The 18611-nt window shown below is 33.6% G+C and overlaps 1 protein-coding gene across 18 annotated transcripts in view; it reads right to left on the bottom strand.

Moving 5' to 3' along the window:
• Positions 1–18611, bottom strand: part of GABRA2 (gamma-aminobutyric acid type A receptor subunit alpha2) — a 150943-nt gene that overhangs the window by 57727 nt on the left and 74605 nt on the right. For all 18 annotated transcript variants that reach the window (XM_016951809.4, XM_054683173.2, XM_063809662.1 and 15 more), the window contains 4 exons: positions 11419–11639; positions 9094–9176; positions 4497–4640; positions 2390–2542 (listed from right to left, as the gene is read on the bottom strand). In XM_016951809.4, coding sequence (XP_016807298.1) covers positions 2390–2542; positions 4497–4640; positions 9094–9176; positions 11419–11639 — 601 coding nt within the window. The remainder of the gene's footprint in view (positions 1–2389; positions 2543–4496; positions 4641–9093; positions 9177–11418; positions 11640–18611) is intronic.

The following is an 18611-nucleotide window of genomic DNA, read 5'->3' as shown; positions in this document are numbered from 1 at the left end:
ATGTATTGTCTTCTTAAAATTTGCAGTGAGGGTAGATCTTATGTTAAGTATCCTTACCCTCCCTCCCTTCACTCAACTCAATAATAATAAAGAAGGTGGGAAAAAATTTGAGGAGGTAGTGAATACATCTATACCTTTGATGGTGGTGATAGTTTCACAGATGTATTCTATTCCCCAAATTCAAAGAGTTGTATACATTAAATATGTACAGGTTTTTACATGTCAATCAACCTCAACAAAATGGTTTTGAAAAAGAACGGCTAACAATTATATACCATGTATTAAATGCTAGGCATTGTTCTGACAGGTTTAGACATGTTATGGTCCAAAACACCATAGTGACTTGCTATAACCCGTTAAGATAAAAGTACATTTTATTACGATGACCTATAAGGCCCTTCTCATCTAGGCCTCAAACTATTTTCTATCTATATCTCCACTGCCACTGAAACAGCTCCCTTTCAATGAACATGCCATTGTCTTTCATCCCTTAATGTCACTGCACAATCTATTCTTTTGAGCTAGGATTCTTGCCCCATCTCATCTGCCTGGGAAACTCCTACTCATCTTCCAAGTCTCAGCTCAAATGGTAACTCAGCCACTTACTCAGCTCTAGGAAGGATCCATGCTGTTGTTTTCTATAACTTGTCTACGCCTCTTTTACAAGACCTTTACCTTATTACCCTTCCTGGTTATATGGTGCCATCCACTATACCAAGTAATTGAATTCACTGACTATATTTTACCATATTTGCATCTCTAGGGCCTGGTACAGTATCTAACAAAATAAGTCCTCAATAAAACTTTCTTAAATGAATGAGTGGACCAAACACAAAAAGGTAATCTACTTTGTTACAAAACGTGCTTGGCCCAATTCATATATCTATATATCCAAAAAGCAGTAAGCAAATTCCTCTGCATAGTTTCAATCAAGAAAATGAAGTTTGTTATTAAATAAACTCATGGAATGAATAATATACCACTCCTTTTCATTTTATTCTTTTTTTTTTTTTGAGACATAGTCTTTCTCTGTCACTCGGGCTGGAGTGCAACGGCATGATCATAGCTCACGATAGCCTCAATCTCCCACGTTCAAGCGATCCTCCTGCCTCAGCCTCCCAAGTAGTGGCAACTATAGGTGTGCCACCAAGCTTGGCTAATTATTTTTAGAGAGACAGGGTCTTGCTATATTGCCCAGACTGGTCTCCAACTCCTGGTCTCAAGAGATCCTCCCTTCTTGGCCTCTAACGTGCTAGGACTACAGGCATGAGGCATTGCACTAACCTCTCTCTCTCATTTAAAGTACTAATATCTTTAGTAATCTCAAAACAAAACCAAAATAAACATATAAAGTCTAGCTATATGGAATTCCATTACTCTAAATTTAAAAATTCCCCTCCCTAGTTTTATTCAAGAAAATCAAACACTCTAGTAAAATTGAATGAGGTCTCTCTTCCTCCCTCCCTTTCTACCTCTGTTTCTAACTTAAAGTTTTAAGATCATCACTCTTCATCTAAAAACAACAGAAAAATATAGAAAGCCTAGAAATATGGTAGTGAGACTGTAAATTAAAATTTCTAAGAAAATTCTCCTTATAGGGGGCTCCAAAATGCTATTCTAGGGAAAATACATTTTGAATAATCCCCTCCCGTCTTTCTTACCATACCTTTTTCCACCTGTTCTTCTCCTGGCTTATATGTGCCAAGCTGCTCACATGTAAATATGATGGGCTACTGCACTTCTCCTGCTTTGCTCAAACTGCTCTTTCTGCCTAGAGAACCCTCTTTCTTGTTCTTCTTGGGAGGTACCTATTCACTAGCATTTGGTTCACAGCCATCTCCTCCTAAAGACTTTTATAAACTTTCCCCCAACTTTCTTCCTTCAGCCCCTATTTTACCTTGTGCTGACTTCTGTAATGGTGACTAGAACACATCATTGTATTTCTTGGCCTATAAATCTGTCTAAATGCCTCTTTAAGGCAGGCCCCGTGCCTTATTTATTTCTGTATCCTTAGTGCTTATCGAAAATACATAGTAGGTGTTTGATCATAGCAACAATAAAGAGCTATCATTTTTTGAGCAAAAAAAAAGAAAGAAAATTCACCTTATGTAAATATAGTACAGATAAATGTTGAACAGCAGTATGATTTAACAGAAAGAAGACTAAGTGTGTTTTAAGAATATTTGAGTACTTTTCTTTCCTTATATCCCTTATTAACAGTGTAGCACTATGTTACCACTCTGAGCCTACTTCCTCACCTATAAGACAAAAACAATACTCCCCGCCCCACCTACTACAAATAATTAGTTTGAGGATCAAGAGAGATAATGTTTTTGAAAGTATGCTATGAAACATAATGTGCTGTACTGCAAAGTGTGTATTCACTCACCAAACACAGTTCTTGCAGGCACAGATTCTCTGTTAAGCCAGAATGAAACTTGGGAGAGAATGACAGTCATGATGCAAGGCAGATAGGTTTGAATCACAAAATACCCAATTTTTCTTTTCAAGTGGAAATGAGCTGTCATTACAGTGTATTCACCTGGAAGAAAAATTTAAGAAGCTCAAGGAGTAATAGTCAATAGTTTGAACATTTAGGAAATAGAAGGGATCAGAGGTAGAACAAAAACTGATTTTTAAAAAAATAATATATCACATACATGTCAGGAAATTTATATCACTTTTAAAAGCCTCCTTAGCATAGCATGAGTGTTTAGAAGAAAATTTTAGTATTAAGAAACTTGCAGCTCACGTCCCATGATATGGTACAGATTAAGTACCTCTTAATGTAAAATACATGGAACTAGAAGTGTTTCAGGGTTTGGATTTTTCAGATTTTGAAAAATTTACATTATTACAAATTGAGCATCCCTAATCAAAATATATAAAATCTAACATGATCTAATGAGCATGTCCTTTGAGCATCCTGTCAGCACTCAAAAAGTTTTTTTTTTTTTTTTAATTTGGAGCATTTTGGATTTTAGATTTTCAAATTAGAGATGTTCAATTTGTATTTGTTTTCCTCTCTAAGTCATGCTTATTGACCAAAGGAATTCAGAATTCATAAATGCTCTCTGCCAACAGTTTATTTTACTTGGTTAGGCCCTTCATTCCCACTGGTATAAACCTCGTCTCTGTTTTTGATTGTTCTAACTCAGTGCTCTCTGGCTCCAAAAGTATTGATGTCTGGCCACATCTACAAGACTGATCTTCTGGCCCACATTTTCCCACTTTTAACCCTGTTGCCAGTTCTGAATTTCTCACTGTTATATGTCTGTGCTAATTTGCTTCAGTCACTTCTATCTAATCCTCATATCTACCTTCCTTTCTGCTCCCTGGGTTTTAATTATTGCCAAAATGTAAAATAATTAGTCCACACAGCTGGGGTTTTTTTGGTTTATTTTTTTTTTGTCTTTTAATTTTTATTTATTTATTTATTTTTTTAAATGAAGGCAGCCCTCAGAGAGGGAATCAGCTTTCCACACAGGCCTGTAGTAATTATCAACATCAAAAGTTGAATAGTCATAAATTATCTAGAATAGGGGTGAAAAAATAGAAAACTAAAGAAATTATCACTTGTTGGCCGGGCGCGCTGGCTCACGTCTGTAATCCCAGCACTTTGGGAGGCCGAGGCAGGCTGATCATGAGGTCAGGAGATCGAGACCATCCTGGCCAACAAAGTGAAACCCCGTCTCTACTAAAAATACAAAAATTAGCTCAGCGTGGTGGTGCGCCTATAGTCCCAGCTACTCGGGAGGCTGAGGCAGGAGATCACTTGAGCCCAGGAAGTGGAGGTTGCAGTGAGCCCAGATCATGCCACTGCACTCCAGCCTGGTGACAAAGCAAGACTCTGTCTCAAATAAAAAAAAAATCATTTGTCAGAAGGTAAAAATTAAAATTTACTACTCTGAGAAGACACATATGTTGCAAATACATAGTGCATTTTAGGCCAGTGTTTCTCAAACTTCAATGCAACTATTAATCTTTGAATCTTGTTAAAACGTAGATTCTGATTTAATAAGGAGTGGGGCCTAAGATTCCAAATGTCTAAAAAGCTGGAAACCATCATTCTCAGCAAACTATCGCCAAGGACAAAAAACCAAACACCACATGTTCTCACTCATAGGTGGGAATTGAACAATGAGAACACATGGACACAGGAAGGGGAACATCACACACTGGGGCCTGTTGTGGGGTGGGGGGAAGGGGGAGGGATAGCATTAGGAGATATACCTAATGTTAAATGACGAGTTGATGGGTGCAGCACACCAACATGGCACATGTATGCATATGTAACTAACCTGCACGTTGTGCACATGTACCCTAAAACTTAAAGTATAAAAAAAAAAAAAAAAAACAAGCTCCCAAGCACAGCCTATGCTGCTAGTTCTTGGACCTCAAGAGCAAAAGATTTTAAGCAATCTGACACACTTCCAAGTCCTTTAACCTATTAATATTCTTAGGCACCAGCTTTTTTAAAGACTAATTTTACTAACCTGTACTGGATTTAATTGTCTCCTTTCCAATTGATTGGCCCAGCAGGTCGTATTGATTTAACCTAGAGCCATCAGGAGCAACCTGTACTGAATCAGATGCATTGTAAGTCCAAATATAAGTGACCTCTGAAGTGGTATATGCATCTATAGGAAATCAGAAAAAATATTTTAAGCATTTTAATAAGAATCATCAATCTAGTGCTACACGAACGGTTGTGTATTTCATACAATCACTATATACTTTCAATATTAATAGTTAAACATCACATTTAGGGCAAAAATGTCTCATTTGAATTTACTTCAATATGAGAGTTATGAAGTAGACCAAAAGAGATGATCATGACCATGACAGTATATTCATTGCAACCACTTTGAAAGGTGAAGAGCAAATTTCTTGTTAGAGTCTGTTATAATCACTGGGCCCTTAGATGATTATAACATCTCCTTTAGGCCAAAGGTAGCATATGAAGACACTGTGGTAAAATAAGCCGTTTAGCTTATTTATAAATACCAATCACTCATAAGATAAAAATGAAAATTCAAAATTATATTAATTTTTGGACATAAATGTAGCCTAGTTAAGAGTTAAATGAGTTAGCTATCATAATACAATGCATTTCATTAGAATAAAAAGTAATTATTATAGAACATATAAGATAAATAATAATGCTATACTTGCATCAAGTTGCAAATCCTTTTAAAATCATGCTCGTTTTTAAATGAATCAATGCACACAGATATCACTAGCCTACACATTCATAGCATCCCAGTTAAACTATGGATTGGCAGGAAGAGGAAAAACTGCAACCAGATCAGACATAACTTCCTGATTTATTGGCCAAGGATGCAGAAATTAGCAGAAGTAAAATGACTTCAGAGATGGCATGCAGGCAACATATCTGGTCTTAGCCTTTCTCTGGCAGTGGTATTTTCTTACCCCTCTATGCCCCACTGGGGAACAGATAGCCTCTCCATGTAGGCAGAGTCCCTCCACAGTTGAGTAACAGGTAATTCTTTGTATACTACTGACCTTCTGAAGAACTTCTACGCACCTTTACCCATGAGAATGTTTAGAGATGTAGTTACCCCTAGTTCTTGAGCAAAACTCAGCATCACAGTCACGTTACCAATTAAGGGAGAGAAAGGGCCAGTTGTCTCTGGCAACAGTTCTACCTCCAGCTCTCTAGGACACTGGAAATCTCATTCTCTGCAATCTATAACTTTCCTAGCTTTAATAGCACCATACTGTGGTGACTCTGGTTCTGAAATTGATCTAAAGTCTGTGATCGCAAATCAACTTCCACTCAACCATCAGTAACAATAGAGTAAATGATTATGAGTTTGTGTTTTTTAATGACATACCTGGCATTGTCTAACAGCAATGTTGTCTGGTTTTCTGAATGTTGATACTAAATGTTAGTATCAGTGAAACACCATTATCACTACATATATAGTCACCTACATTCACAATTAAATTATATTATGTGAAGCAATTTTTGAAATAGGATTCTAAAAATGTATATGTATATTTATATATGTATATACTTTTAATAGAGAAATGTTCATATGATTTGATATGAATGAATTTTAATTATTCTAAGGTTTAGTTTTCTAATTAAGTAATTTCAATTCATTAACCATTAATGATTGATTACACCGAGAACATTAAACAACAACACTACTAATGTGAATAACTAGCAACTCATTTGTAGATCAAGTGGCTTGTTTTGTTTCCCCCATGAATACATATTCTGGCGCTCTCTTCAATAAAATTTCAAATGGCACAGAATTTAACAAAAAGATACATCAAATGATCTACTTTACGTTGGAAGGGCCTCACAATACTCTGTAGTCGTCAATAAATTATGAAGTTTTTTTTTTAGCAGAACGACATCACTCTTGAATTATAATGTTTCTTTTAAACATAAATAAGAAAAAATGAAACCCTATAAAAGAGATGACATTTTTAAGGCACTAATGAGGTACTGATAGGCAGTGACTCTGTCTGATTCATGTCTGTACTTCCAGGACCTGCTACAGTGCCTGATAGACAGAAGAAAAAGTCTCAATTCACTCTTACTAGATTAATAAATTAAGTCATAATATTTTAACTATGTTCTTTACTGCTATGGAAGATGGAAATCTAGAGAAAAGCTCAAGAGTTTATTAAAGAAAGTGACGATTCTTCACATGTCTTTTGAAAAAGCAGTTACTGCACTTCATTATTTAGATAAGAATATAGTTTTGAGATTTTGTGTCTGGTGAAAATAATGCAGCAGAAATTTATGCAAAGCAGATTAAAGCCTCTCCCGAAGAGAGGGAGTTATATACATTAACACACATATAAGCCGAGAGGTCATAATAATGTTTCTCAATAAAGTATAAAAGGAGAGAAAGTTTTACAAAATTCATTATAAATTCCACTTGTAAATTAAGCTGCCATTAAATAATCTTGTTTGTGTTAATTAACCCATTTTTGAGTCCTATGTTGCATTAAGCAGATGTATACCAACTGATTCTTAATATTTGGTTACCAGGAAAAATACTTCAAAATTATTTTTAGCTGTCAATTTTTAATCTGAAAGACAATTTACAGCTTCTTTTGGATTAATGAATAGAATATCCCTAGACTTTCATTCAGAAATTCTAAAATCAAGTTAAACAACAAGGAAAAATTTAAAGGTATGCGGTAATAGGAATAAAACAAAACAAGACTGAATTTAAAATTGTAAGCACACAGAAAAAAAAAATGCTTCTTTTGATTGAGGACACTGACGAAGTTCCTGAAATACAATCCTTTTGTGGAGTGGGGGTAGGGAAGAAGAGGGCTTTCAAGTAAGGAAGGAATAAATGAGTAGAAGAAAAAGTCACAGCTGCTTCTGCCAAACTTTGTTATGCCAACATTGTCAGCTATGGCTTGGCTTGTATATTACTCCACACTGGTGTCCATACTTTTAATACTTATGTATCAAGCACTACTACAGGCAAAGACAATAAAATAACATAAAAATTGTTTATTCAGAGTGTCAGAAAATAAATGTGAAGAAAACGAAATTAGTGCTAATTACTTAAACAAAAAATGCCTAGCAGCAAACTTTATTTGTTGCTCATAGCTCCCTCTGGGTACAGAAAACTATATGCTCAAGCATGCGATATTTCTGCACTCTGTAGATGCAGTATAAGAGATTTTTAAATTTCATTTAAATATTTTCAAGTGTGCTTATTTCATTTTCAGAATCGAGACATCCATCACATCATTTATATTTGATGCCTTAATGACAACACCTTGTCAACTGAAAAAAAAAAAGTCCTTTTTACAACATGATTACATCTTGAATTAATCTTTTCTTTGGTATCAAGGCTTTTCAATTTTTTCTATAATGCCTCTTATGTAATGGAAATAAGTCCTTCTCTGCTGCATCTGCTGTGGTTTTCTCAGCATCATGTTTACATCGTATAACATGATTGACTATCTTAAATAATGTTGGAAGAAATGCCGATACTGAAGTTATGGTTTCCATGACAATAAAAGAAGGCTTTGTAGTTAAATAAAGAGGAGATTCTCAAAGAAAATTGAGACCTGACACCTTTTGCAAGAACAAACAAGATTGCAGTTCTTGTACCACAAAAGTATGATCATCAAAATAATTAGAGGGTTTTGCATTCATGTAAGCCACCATTCTTCCGTTTTCTTTTGCTTGATACAGTTTGTGAGGAGAAGGCATACTATTCAGCAATACATAGTTTTAATCAGGTGAGAGTACTGTATTTCTATTCAACAGAGAAGAAAAAGTCAAAAGCTATTCAGAAGGGACAAAGATGAGGGTGCCAAAAAGAGCACAGTCTCTAAAAAGGTCAGGCAATAGGACACCGTCACACAAGAGGGAGGCTGCTCAGCTGTGTTCATGGATTTATGCTGAACCTACCCAGAATGTCGTGTGGGCCTAGGGAGATGATTTGACCTTCCTCCTTTTCAATTATTCTGGAAGTATGAATGCTTCTGCTTGACATACAAGATATAACCCCTCTGACCTAAAGAAGAGCCAACTGCACAGACCCTTTTCTGAAATGTCCTATGTACATAGAAGGTGCCAGAATGTAGCAATGCAGCTACATTATCTCCTTTAATTTAAGAAATAAAAAAGAAATCCTTCCATTAGTTACAGTAGAAGACAATGACACAAACTAAGCTTCTGTGCATGTCATTTGCAACAGGCTGATTGCCACTTTATAGAATCTATCCTTTCCAATTCATTCTTAGTTGATGAAAAAGAAACATTTGAGTTTTTAATATTCTAGCACTTGAAAAAGAAGGTAAATTACAGTCCTAACCTTCAAGGAACTCCTGGTCTAATTTTACACATGTACTAAAACACATAGTAGTAAAAATAAGTAATAATTGTTTAACACCATGATTAAATTATAATAATATTTGAGAGATGTTCCTTAAGGACAATTAGCATGGCTTTTACGTCCATATCTTATTGACAATTGTCAATCATCTCATAATTTGAGAAAAAAACTAGACAATTGAGCAGTGCTGCTGACTTTCCCTGATATATTGACCCAAAACATGTAACTTCATCCCTGTACTTACAGCTGCCAAATTTCAGAGGACATGAATGAGCATCCATTGGGAAATCCTCCAAGTGCATTGGGCATTCAGCTTGAACTGTAAGCCTAAAAGTCAAAATTTCACTATTTGTTTAAGTATATTGGTAAGTCAAGAAAAATCACTCGTCATTACTGTTAACAGACTCGATAGAGGTAGAGCCTTAATCACAGCATTAGGCTCATTCATATTTAAATAATCGTTTGTTCATTCATGTTTAGGTGATCCCTCGGAAGACATTGGTGTATACAAATTCTCAGTATAACTGAAAATAATAATTAAAAATATACTTTAGCCATTTTAGTTTCTTAAGAAGTGAAGAAATTACATATGCATTTTAAAGGGCTCTTTTCTCATTAAGCTCACTATTAACACTTGAAATCTTAAGGACCAAAAAAAATCTCTGTCATTAAAAGAATGCTATTTTCTCCATTATCTCATCAACAAACACAGAGCAAAACTGATCAAAGGATTCAATATTAGTTCAGAGGAGCTCCCTTCAACATATGTGAATTGTGAATTGATACTGTATACTGCATATATATTCACAGCTATACATATAGTGCTAGATATAAATACATATACAGATGTATTTCCTAGAAATAACTTTATCAAGTTTAGATTGTTGGCTAAATTATAAACACAAATTACGAATGTTAAATATATATTTTTCTGTATCTACATGATTACAACAAAGAGTACTCATAGAAAATTTGATATAATGCAAACTTCGAACTATTCCATTTCATGTAAAGACAAAGTGGATATAGCAGGTACTAAATAAAATTTATAGAGAAATCTGTTATAATGAGCAAAGCAAATGTGACCATAATTTGTTATGGCTTAAATTCTAAGAAAATGTTTAAATAGAACCTTAGACAATATATTCCAAAATTATATATGTCCTGTGCCTGCATTTTATTTAAACCCTGAAGTTTTACTCATTGCCTTAATTAATAGAAATGATCAATGTACAAAGTCAACAGGGGCATTGCATCTGAATATATTGCAAGATTCAAAGGGAGAGACAGAGGCAGAAAGCCTAGCTAGCACTTCCATTTAGGCAATGAACATTTAGTAATGAGTCCTCAAGAATTTTTTTCTTTAAAGATCAGAAATAGCATAGGACTGTATTGTTGTCCCTTCTTAAATAACTTTCATAACCGAAATCTAACCCTTATCTTATGAAATGACAACACATCAAATAACTGGAATACGTGTTTCTGTCTATATATAATGCTGATGTTAGATGTCTGTTTTAAATCTTTTATGAAACATTTTAACTTTACATTCCACATAATCTTACTAGATTTGTGATTTTTTTCTTACATAATACAGGTAACTTATTTTACAAAATTAATTCATGAATATGCTTAAGATGTAATAGGTTTTAGGATCAACAACTATTTATTCTGCAAGAAAATTTTATTACAGTTTAAATCATATAAACAATGCTATAGGATACTTTTTGAGTTACAAAATGGCAATTTCATATGGTTCAATCTAGTACATGTTTATGGTATCCAATATACTTGTAAGCCTTATTAAATAAAGCTTTCTCTCTGAATTTAAATTAAAGTTATTTTTTCTTTGGAGTAACTTCATAGGGAGAATTAAAATATTAAATTAGGCTGAGCGTGGAGGCTCACGCCTGTAATCCCAGCACTTTGGGATGCCGAGGTGGGTGGATCACTTGATGCCAGGAGTTCGGGGCCAGCCTGGCCAACATGGTGAAACACTGTCTCTACTAAAAATACAAAAACTAGCCTGGCATGGTAGCACGTGCCTGTAGTATCAGCTACTTGGGAGGCTGAGACAGGAGAATCACTACAACCCAGGAAGCGGAGGTTGAAGTGAGTCGAGATTGCATCACTACACTCCAGCCTGGGTGATAGAGCAAGTCTCCGCCTCAATAAATGAATAAATAAATAAAGTCTTACTTTGAAATAAGAAAAATTTTGATGGGATATCTGATAAGATATTAAAATTGTATGTTGATAAAATAAAATTCAAATCATTATTAAAAATGTACTTAATAAAAATGTCATGTGAAGAATAATGAAAAACATCAATTCATAATAATAAAAGCAATTCTTAACATTTAAAGAACTAAGATGAGACTCAAACTCATAAATACTATTTTATATAGTTTTTTAAATCAAAGCATTTGCAAAGCATATTATGGGTACTTCAATAATCTGTTAGAAAACACTCAACTTTTGTTAATACTTGACAGCTAGATTGGCTGGTTGTTTAATACATGAAAATTTCTCAGTATATAAATACATCACATCAAACCTAAAAACATACCTCATGGTATACAGCAGAGTCCCATCATCCTGAATTCGAAGCAACTTATTTGGCATTGTCATATTATGAGCTACTGATTTTTTCCCATTGTGAAAAAAGGTATCTGGAGTCCAGATTTTGCTAGCCATTAAATTGTTTAGTCGAAGGATATTCATAGGACCTTTAAATTTTAAACGTTCATCTTTCCATTTTTGTCGAAAGAAAACATCAATTGTATATTCCTGAAATAAAAAATAGAATTTTTTTGAAAATAGTAAATGTTGTAGACACAAGACACTATAAAATTCCAAAATAATATTCTAATTAATTTAAACAGAGCTATATTGAAAGGAAAACATTTTTAATCAGAAAGATTACTCCTTTGGCTTATCAATACATGTTGCCACATACAATGGGATAAAGTACGTCTGTGTATACTATTAGCTATATATTCTTCTGAAAAGAAGAAGTAAATTCACTTTGGCCTCTTTTAGTTGAACAAGGTCTCAGTCAAACTGCTCCACTACATCCTGTAGTTTAGAGCTGCTTGGAGAGGGGATAAGCTTGAGCAGGGTCTGGTTGAATTATTTTAAGTAGCCTATTTCAAGAAAAAATGAGTAGGCAGCTTTCCCAGTAGCAAATAAATAAATAAATAAATAAATAAATAAATAAATAAAAATTTTAAAAATTAAAAAGAAAAAACATAACAGAAAAAATTAAAAAGAAAAATTAAAAAATTAAAAAAAACACAACACTTAAGCACACTGTCAGATCTGTATGAATCATCATCTCCTGTTGCCAAAGAAACTGTAAATTATCATATTTATTTTTTAATCCTAAAAAATGGTGAGAACATCATATTGTTAGCAAGACTGTCTTAGGAGATAATTTCAATAAAGTTTATTTATGACATTAGTTGTAATACAAGCACCTTACAAGTTTTTAGAATACTTAAATTATGACTATCTTGCAGATAAACTCCCTTATGTTAAAATGTACTTTAAAATATTGTTACAGAACCACTAGTGATCATGTCCTCTATTATTTTTCTCCAAATTTTAACTTAGGTGAAACTCTCTTTCTTTCTCTCTCTCTCTCTTTACCTCTCTCTCTATCTTTACCCTATCATTCTTAAGGTAACGTACACATTTTAAATGAGACATACAATGCACAATTGTGAATACTATTTACAATCCATTGGATATTAATTTTTTGTCAGTGTATATTTGTATAAACATACTATAAATAATTGAAATGTTCAGTTACACACCTGATATTTGAAATTCAGAAACTGTCCTTTGAGCACAAAACCATAGTCATTACATGTTTGAAAATAAACAATGCAGCGATAGCAATTTTACTAAATTAATGTTTGCAAAAAAGAACAGATAAAAAGGTCATATACTATAAAATAGAAAATCATTTGTACAAATCTGAATCAAATACATGAATCCCAGTGATCCCTCAAAACTTGAAACTGTGATGATACTAACAAGTGAAAATCCTAGGTAATGGCATGTGAGTAGCAAATGAACAGAGGCTCTGGGCTGTTAATCCTTAAGGGAATATTGTATAACCTAGTAAGCGTGAGCTCACTATCATCTAGTTATCTTTTTTAATGCTTAACTCTAAACATTAAATGGAACTCTAAAATTAAAAGAATAATGAACAAAGAGATGAGTCCTTGCACTGCAAGTTTCATGTAAGTATTTCTTTTTTAACTGGGATTCCTCAAATACTAGCCTAATGTGACTGCATATGATTCTTGGTTACTTTTCCAGGCAAAATTAATGAATTTTAAAACTTTTTATAAAACTTCAAATTCTATATTTCACTTCTGTAAGATGAGGATATGTTTTATCTGTTTCAGAAGCTATTGATATGACAGTCATTTTCTGGAGGTCAATCACATAGGAGATACTTAAAATTTACAAACAGGAAGTTGCAAGTGATTTTTTTTTTACATTTTAATGATGTATTTTACTTATTTATTTTATTTTTTAATAACTTCAACTTTTATTTTAGATATGGGGGCATATGTGCAGGTTTGTTACATGAGCATATTGTGTGATGCTGAAGTTTGGGATACTATCATCCAGAGAGTTAGCATATTACCCAATAGTTAGTTTTCCAACCCTTGTCCTCCTCCCTCCCTGCTCTAGCAATCCCCAGTGTCTATCGCTGTCATCTTTATGTCCATGAGTACCCAATGTTTAGCTCCCACTTATAAGTGAGAACATGCATTATTTGATTTTCTGTTACTGCGTCGATTTGCTTAGGATAATGGCTTCCAGCTGCATCCATGTTGCTGCAGAGCGCAAGATTTTGTTCTCTTTTAAGGCTTCCTAACATCCCATAGTGTACATGAATCGAATTTTCTTTATCCAATCTGTCATTGATGGGCATCTAAATTAATTCCATGTCTTTGCTATCGTGAATAGTGCTGCAATGAACATATGCATGCATGTGTCTTTTTGGTAAAACGATTCATTTTCTTTTGAGATATATAACCAGTAATGCGATTGCTGGGTTGCATGGTAGGTCTGTTTTAAGTTCTTTGAGAAATCTCCAGACTGCTTTCCACAGTGGCTGAACTAACTTACATTCCCAGCAACAGTGTGTAAGTATTCACTTTAGTCCGCATCTGTTTTTTTTTTTCCTAACGTTTTAATGATGGCCATTCTGACTGATATAAGATAGTATCTCATTGTGGTTTTGATTTCCGTTTCTCTGATGATTGGTGATGTGAAGCATTTTTTCATCTGTTTGTTGGCTGCTAGTATGTCTTCTTTTATGCAGTGTCTGTTCATGTCTTTTGCCCACTTTTTAATGAGGTTGCTTGGTTTTACTTGTTGAATTATTTAAGTTTCTTAAAAATTGTTTCCAGAATTCTTATTTATCTTTGAGGGCTCACATTGTCCTAGGTGTGCCCTGCCAATCTATCTAACATAGTTTGAGTCTTTTTTCTCCCACCCTCACCATGCAAACTCATGTTATGCTCTAGGCAACTGTAACAATCCCCAATCCTTGACATTCCTCAAATAGAGCAAGTTCTCCACCTGCCTCAGTCCCTTGAACACCTGCAAAAAAACATAGCCAGCTCTCTTTGTATTTCTATAGAGCCCTTCATTCTTTCAAGATCATCTATTGCAATTATACATGTGCTTCTTTGCCTCCCAAATAGCTTATAAATCTTCAAGAAAGGGACCATGTCTTTCATTTGTGTTCTATTTTCTTTTTGTTTTTCAGACATACACAAGAGTATAAAGAATATTACAAACATCTTGTAACCATCACCTAGCAGAAATGTCATCAAAAATCTTATTGAAGCCCTTCCTCTTCTGTTTATCCCTTCTCAATCACAGCCCCCTAGTCCCTGAGGAAATAAGTATCTTGAGTTTAGTGTACACCATTCCCATACATGTACTTTCACATTTAGTACATACACACACACACACACACACACACACACACACATATATACAGTGTGTCACATTTTAAACATTCATATACACAGTATCATACCTTGTATATTTTTCTGTCACTTGCATCTTTTAGCTACTTTGCTGAGGTTTACTCATGGCAATATATCTAGCCCTTTGATTCATTTTCACTGCTTTATAGTATTATATTGGAAGACAAACTTCACAATATCATCATCGTTTTTCCTCATCCTTATTTTTCTTATTTACAATTTGTCACCGTCACAAGCAATATTGCTACAAATATTCTTGTTCAACACTTGTAATACAAAGGTATAAGAAGAGTTACTCTAGAACAGAGGTCAGCAAATTTTTTCCATTAAGTGTTAGTCAATAAACATTTTAGAATTTGTGGGCCATATGGTTAGCATCACAACTATCCAACTCTGCCACTGCAATGTGAAAGCAACCATAGATTGCATAAATGAATGAGCATGGCTATGTTCCAATAAAACTCTGTTTTCAAATATAGGCAGCTGACAGCTTCTTTCCCATGGGCTGTAGTATGCTGACACTGCCCTAGACTAAATTTGTAAATAAGATTACTGGAATTTCGTGTATGTGCATCTTCAAAATAACAAGATATTTTTAAATTGAAATCCTAAGTGGTGTGTAAATTTATATTCTCACTAGAAGTGTATAAATGTTCTTGTTTATGTACAACTTGGTAGAGACAGAATATTTCATTTTATACATGATTAGTGTGAAACGGGTCATGGTGCAACCACGAGGATTTCTCTGTTAATTAGTAACAAATAATATATGTTCATGTTTATTAAAAATTCTAGTTTTCTCCTCTATAAATTGTCTGTTCACCTCATCTACTCAGTTTCCTTTTGGGTTGTCTGTCATTTTCTCACAGACCCCTGGGCTAAACTGGCTTTTCTTTCTCTTGACAATGGCAGAAGTACAAAAGAACAAACTCCAATGCACAAGCCCATTTCAAGCTAGTGCTTGTGTAATATGTTTTAACAGCCCATTGGCTAAAGCAATTTACATAGTTAAATTGATGGATAATTGGTGTAGTAGGTAACCCCAACTCTCAGTGAGAGGGCACTACAAAATGAGATGGGAAAATGTGGCTCTAGGAAGGGGTAAAGAACTTGAGCCAGTATTTCATCATTGCAACTGAACAGACTAGGCCTCTGTGAGAGAAAAGTAAAAGATGTTAGTGAATGAATAAAGAGTTTGAGGTCATCTGAAATTTCAATGAAAGTCACATGAGTCTAATCTCAGGGAGGCAGGTTCGTTATAACTTAGTAAATGTAACTATTATCAACTGTATTATACCTAAATGAAGGGTGAGCCTTTAAGTGGAAGCAGGGTAATCAGCTTAGGACAGCGGCTTACAAAGTAAAGTGCGTATATCCATTTGGGTGCAGGAAGAAAATATTAGAATCTCGATTTTTATATATCACTTTAAATATAAAAATAAATGAAGCTTTACATATGGAACGATATAGACATTATTAAGAGTAAGAATGTAAATAAGTAAATTAAGGTCATGTTTATAAGGCATTCTATGGGAAGAGAAGGGACAACAGCAGGAAATGGGGTGGTGAATGCATTTGTCATCAGTGTACCGTGATTGTGCCTAGTTAGGTGAATTTACAATACTTATTTTTGATTAAACTAGCTCTAATGAAAATAGGCAATTGGCTTCAGAAGATTACTGATAAAACACCATGGAAGAAAATAATAATTGTACAAACGAAAGTGGGAAACAAGAAAAAGAAATACCACACTCTGCCTAATATGAGCCCTACATGAGCCAGGTAAAAAAAAATGGTAAACAAATAAACTCTAAAAAAAACTCCAAAAAAAATTTATAATTATCAGTGAGGCTATTTAAAATATGGGTTTATGCCCACTGTTTATAAAAATAAGTTTCATCTTAAGCACATGTTGTAATTTAAAATACTGGTCAATGATAGTATCAGATCATTGCAAGTAACAAGTCATTTTAAAAACTAAAAATCCAGAACACAAAGACAAATACCAAGTTGATGGGCGGATTTTTAAATATGAACATCATAATTCACTAACAAATAGCCAATGACACATTTCTTAAATTTGAATCTATAATAGTTGTAAAGGCAAGTATTAATATGATATAAATTTAGACTCTTTTAACTGTTGCAACATAATCTATTTAAGAAAAATATTTAAAAATATTAAAAATAATAAACTGCACTTAAACATTAATTACTAGAAATATCATAAAAATTTTAAGTGGGAGCAAAAATAAATGTACTTCTTTGATAAATATAATAATTAGTCCTTAAAATAAATATTTATTTTTAAATGTTCACTTTGGTCCATATTTTATATTTTTATATATTAGTGTAAAATATAGGTATAGATATATAGATACATAAACAAATATAGCTGACTAACCAGTTTTTGTATGTTTTGTTTTCTAGACTAAAAAGACAGGGAAAGAAGACATTTCAATAAAATAATATTCTTTGCATAGCCACTAAGTACAAGATTTCCAAATAAATTATTTTCATGTGATTCCCTTAAATGCTTGTAAAATGCACAATCTAAGTATTTGAAAAGAATATTCTTGAAAAGTGCATTTAAAATTAACTTCAGATTTTCATGAGTATATACTAACAGAGTTATTACCTGATTTGTGTTTTATAAGAAATTTACCAAAAAAATAAAAAAACGGTCTAACTCCTTCATACAAACTTAAAGGCTTAGATCCATCAACTGAGACTCTAAAAGAAATTAATAATAAAAGGATGAATTACACAATGCATTGGAGAATACACATACAACTAAAGTGCAAATTTAATAAGAAACAAACAAAAAACCGCAAGGATATATCAGCTTGCATGTATCCTATGGCTTATACACAGGAGAAGTGAGACTGACTGTTGGGTTACACTGAAGAGTTGAAAAATCCATACACTCCAAGATTTCAAAAATTCCTTACAGGAAATTTAACCCAATTTCCTCCTTTCACAGATGGGAATATAGATAAATTCAATGAATTTCCTGTTTTCAAGTTTGTTAGTGACAGAACCCAGACAAAGATGCAGTTTCCAGTCAAATGTTTTTGCCGCTACTAAAAATCTCCATTTACAGTAAACTCCTTAAGTGTTATATCCATAATTTGTCCTGGAAACAAGGAAATCACTTTCTATAAACTATTGCACAGTTTATCATATAAACTTGATTTTAAGGACACATTAACTTAATGAAGGCATCATATTCTTTACTGCCTGACTACATTAATTATAAATCAGTACTTATAGCCAATTCCTGAAGAATCTTATTCACTCACTAAAACACAACTAAATTGTAGGACTGTTCCTGGAGTGATTTCTCATTTACTTTGATTTTCTACATTTATTTACTTATTACATTATACTCTTGTGGCTAATAAAGGCTAGTCTCCCTTGAGTAAATTCCAATCAGTGTGTTTCTTCTATAATGAAGAACATGTAGTCTATGAAGCAGGTATGCAACAATGTAAAAAATATCACCCTTGGAATACACAAGAATAATGAAGCTCGAATACTTTCAGTTGGTACTCAAAGGGGGCTAGATAACAAATTTAGCACAGTATTTGCATTACAAAAATTGCAAAAACAATGAGAATCTTAAGAACAGATCAGCAAAGGGCCAATAAACCCAATTAGTACGAGCCTTATTATACAAAGAAGTTCACCAAACTACAGTTGCAGAACAACATAGCTACTGCACATTCAAAACATTGTG

The sequence above is a fragment of the Pan troglodytes genome, chromosome 3, assembly GCF_028858775.2.
Source record: "Pan troglodytes isolate AG18354 chromosome 3, NHGRI_mPanTro3-v2.0_pri, whole genome shotgun sequence".
In the NCBI taxonomy this organism is placed as follows: domain Eukaryota; kingdom Metazoa; phylum Chordata; class Mammalia; order Primates; family Hominidae; genus Pan; species Pan troglodytes.
The sequence above is the reverse complement of the archived record's forward strand: the minus strand, read 5'-3'. Positions and strand labels throughout refer to the sequence as shown.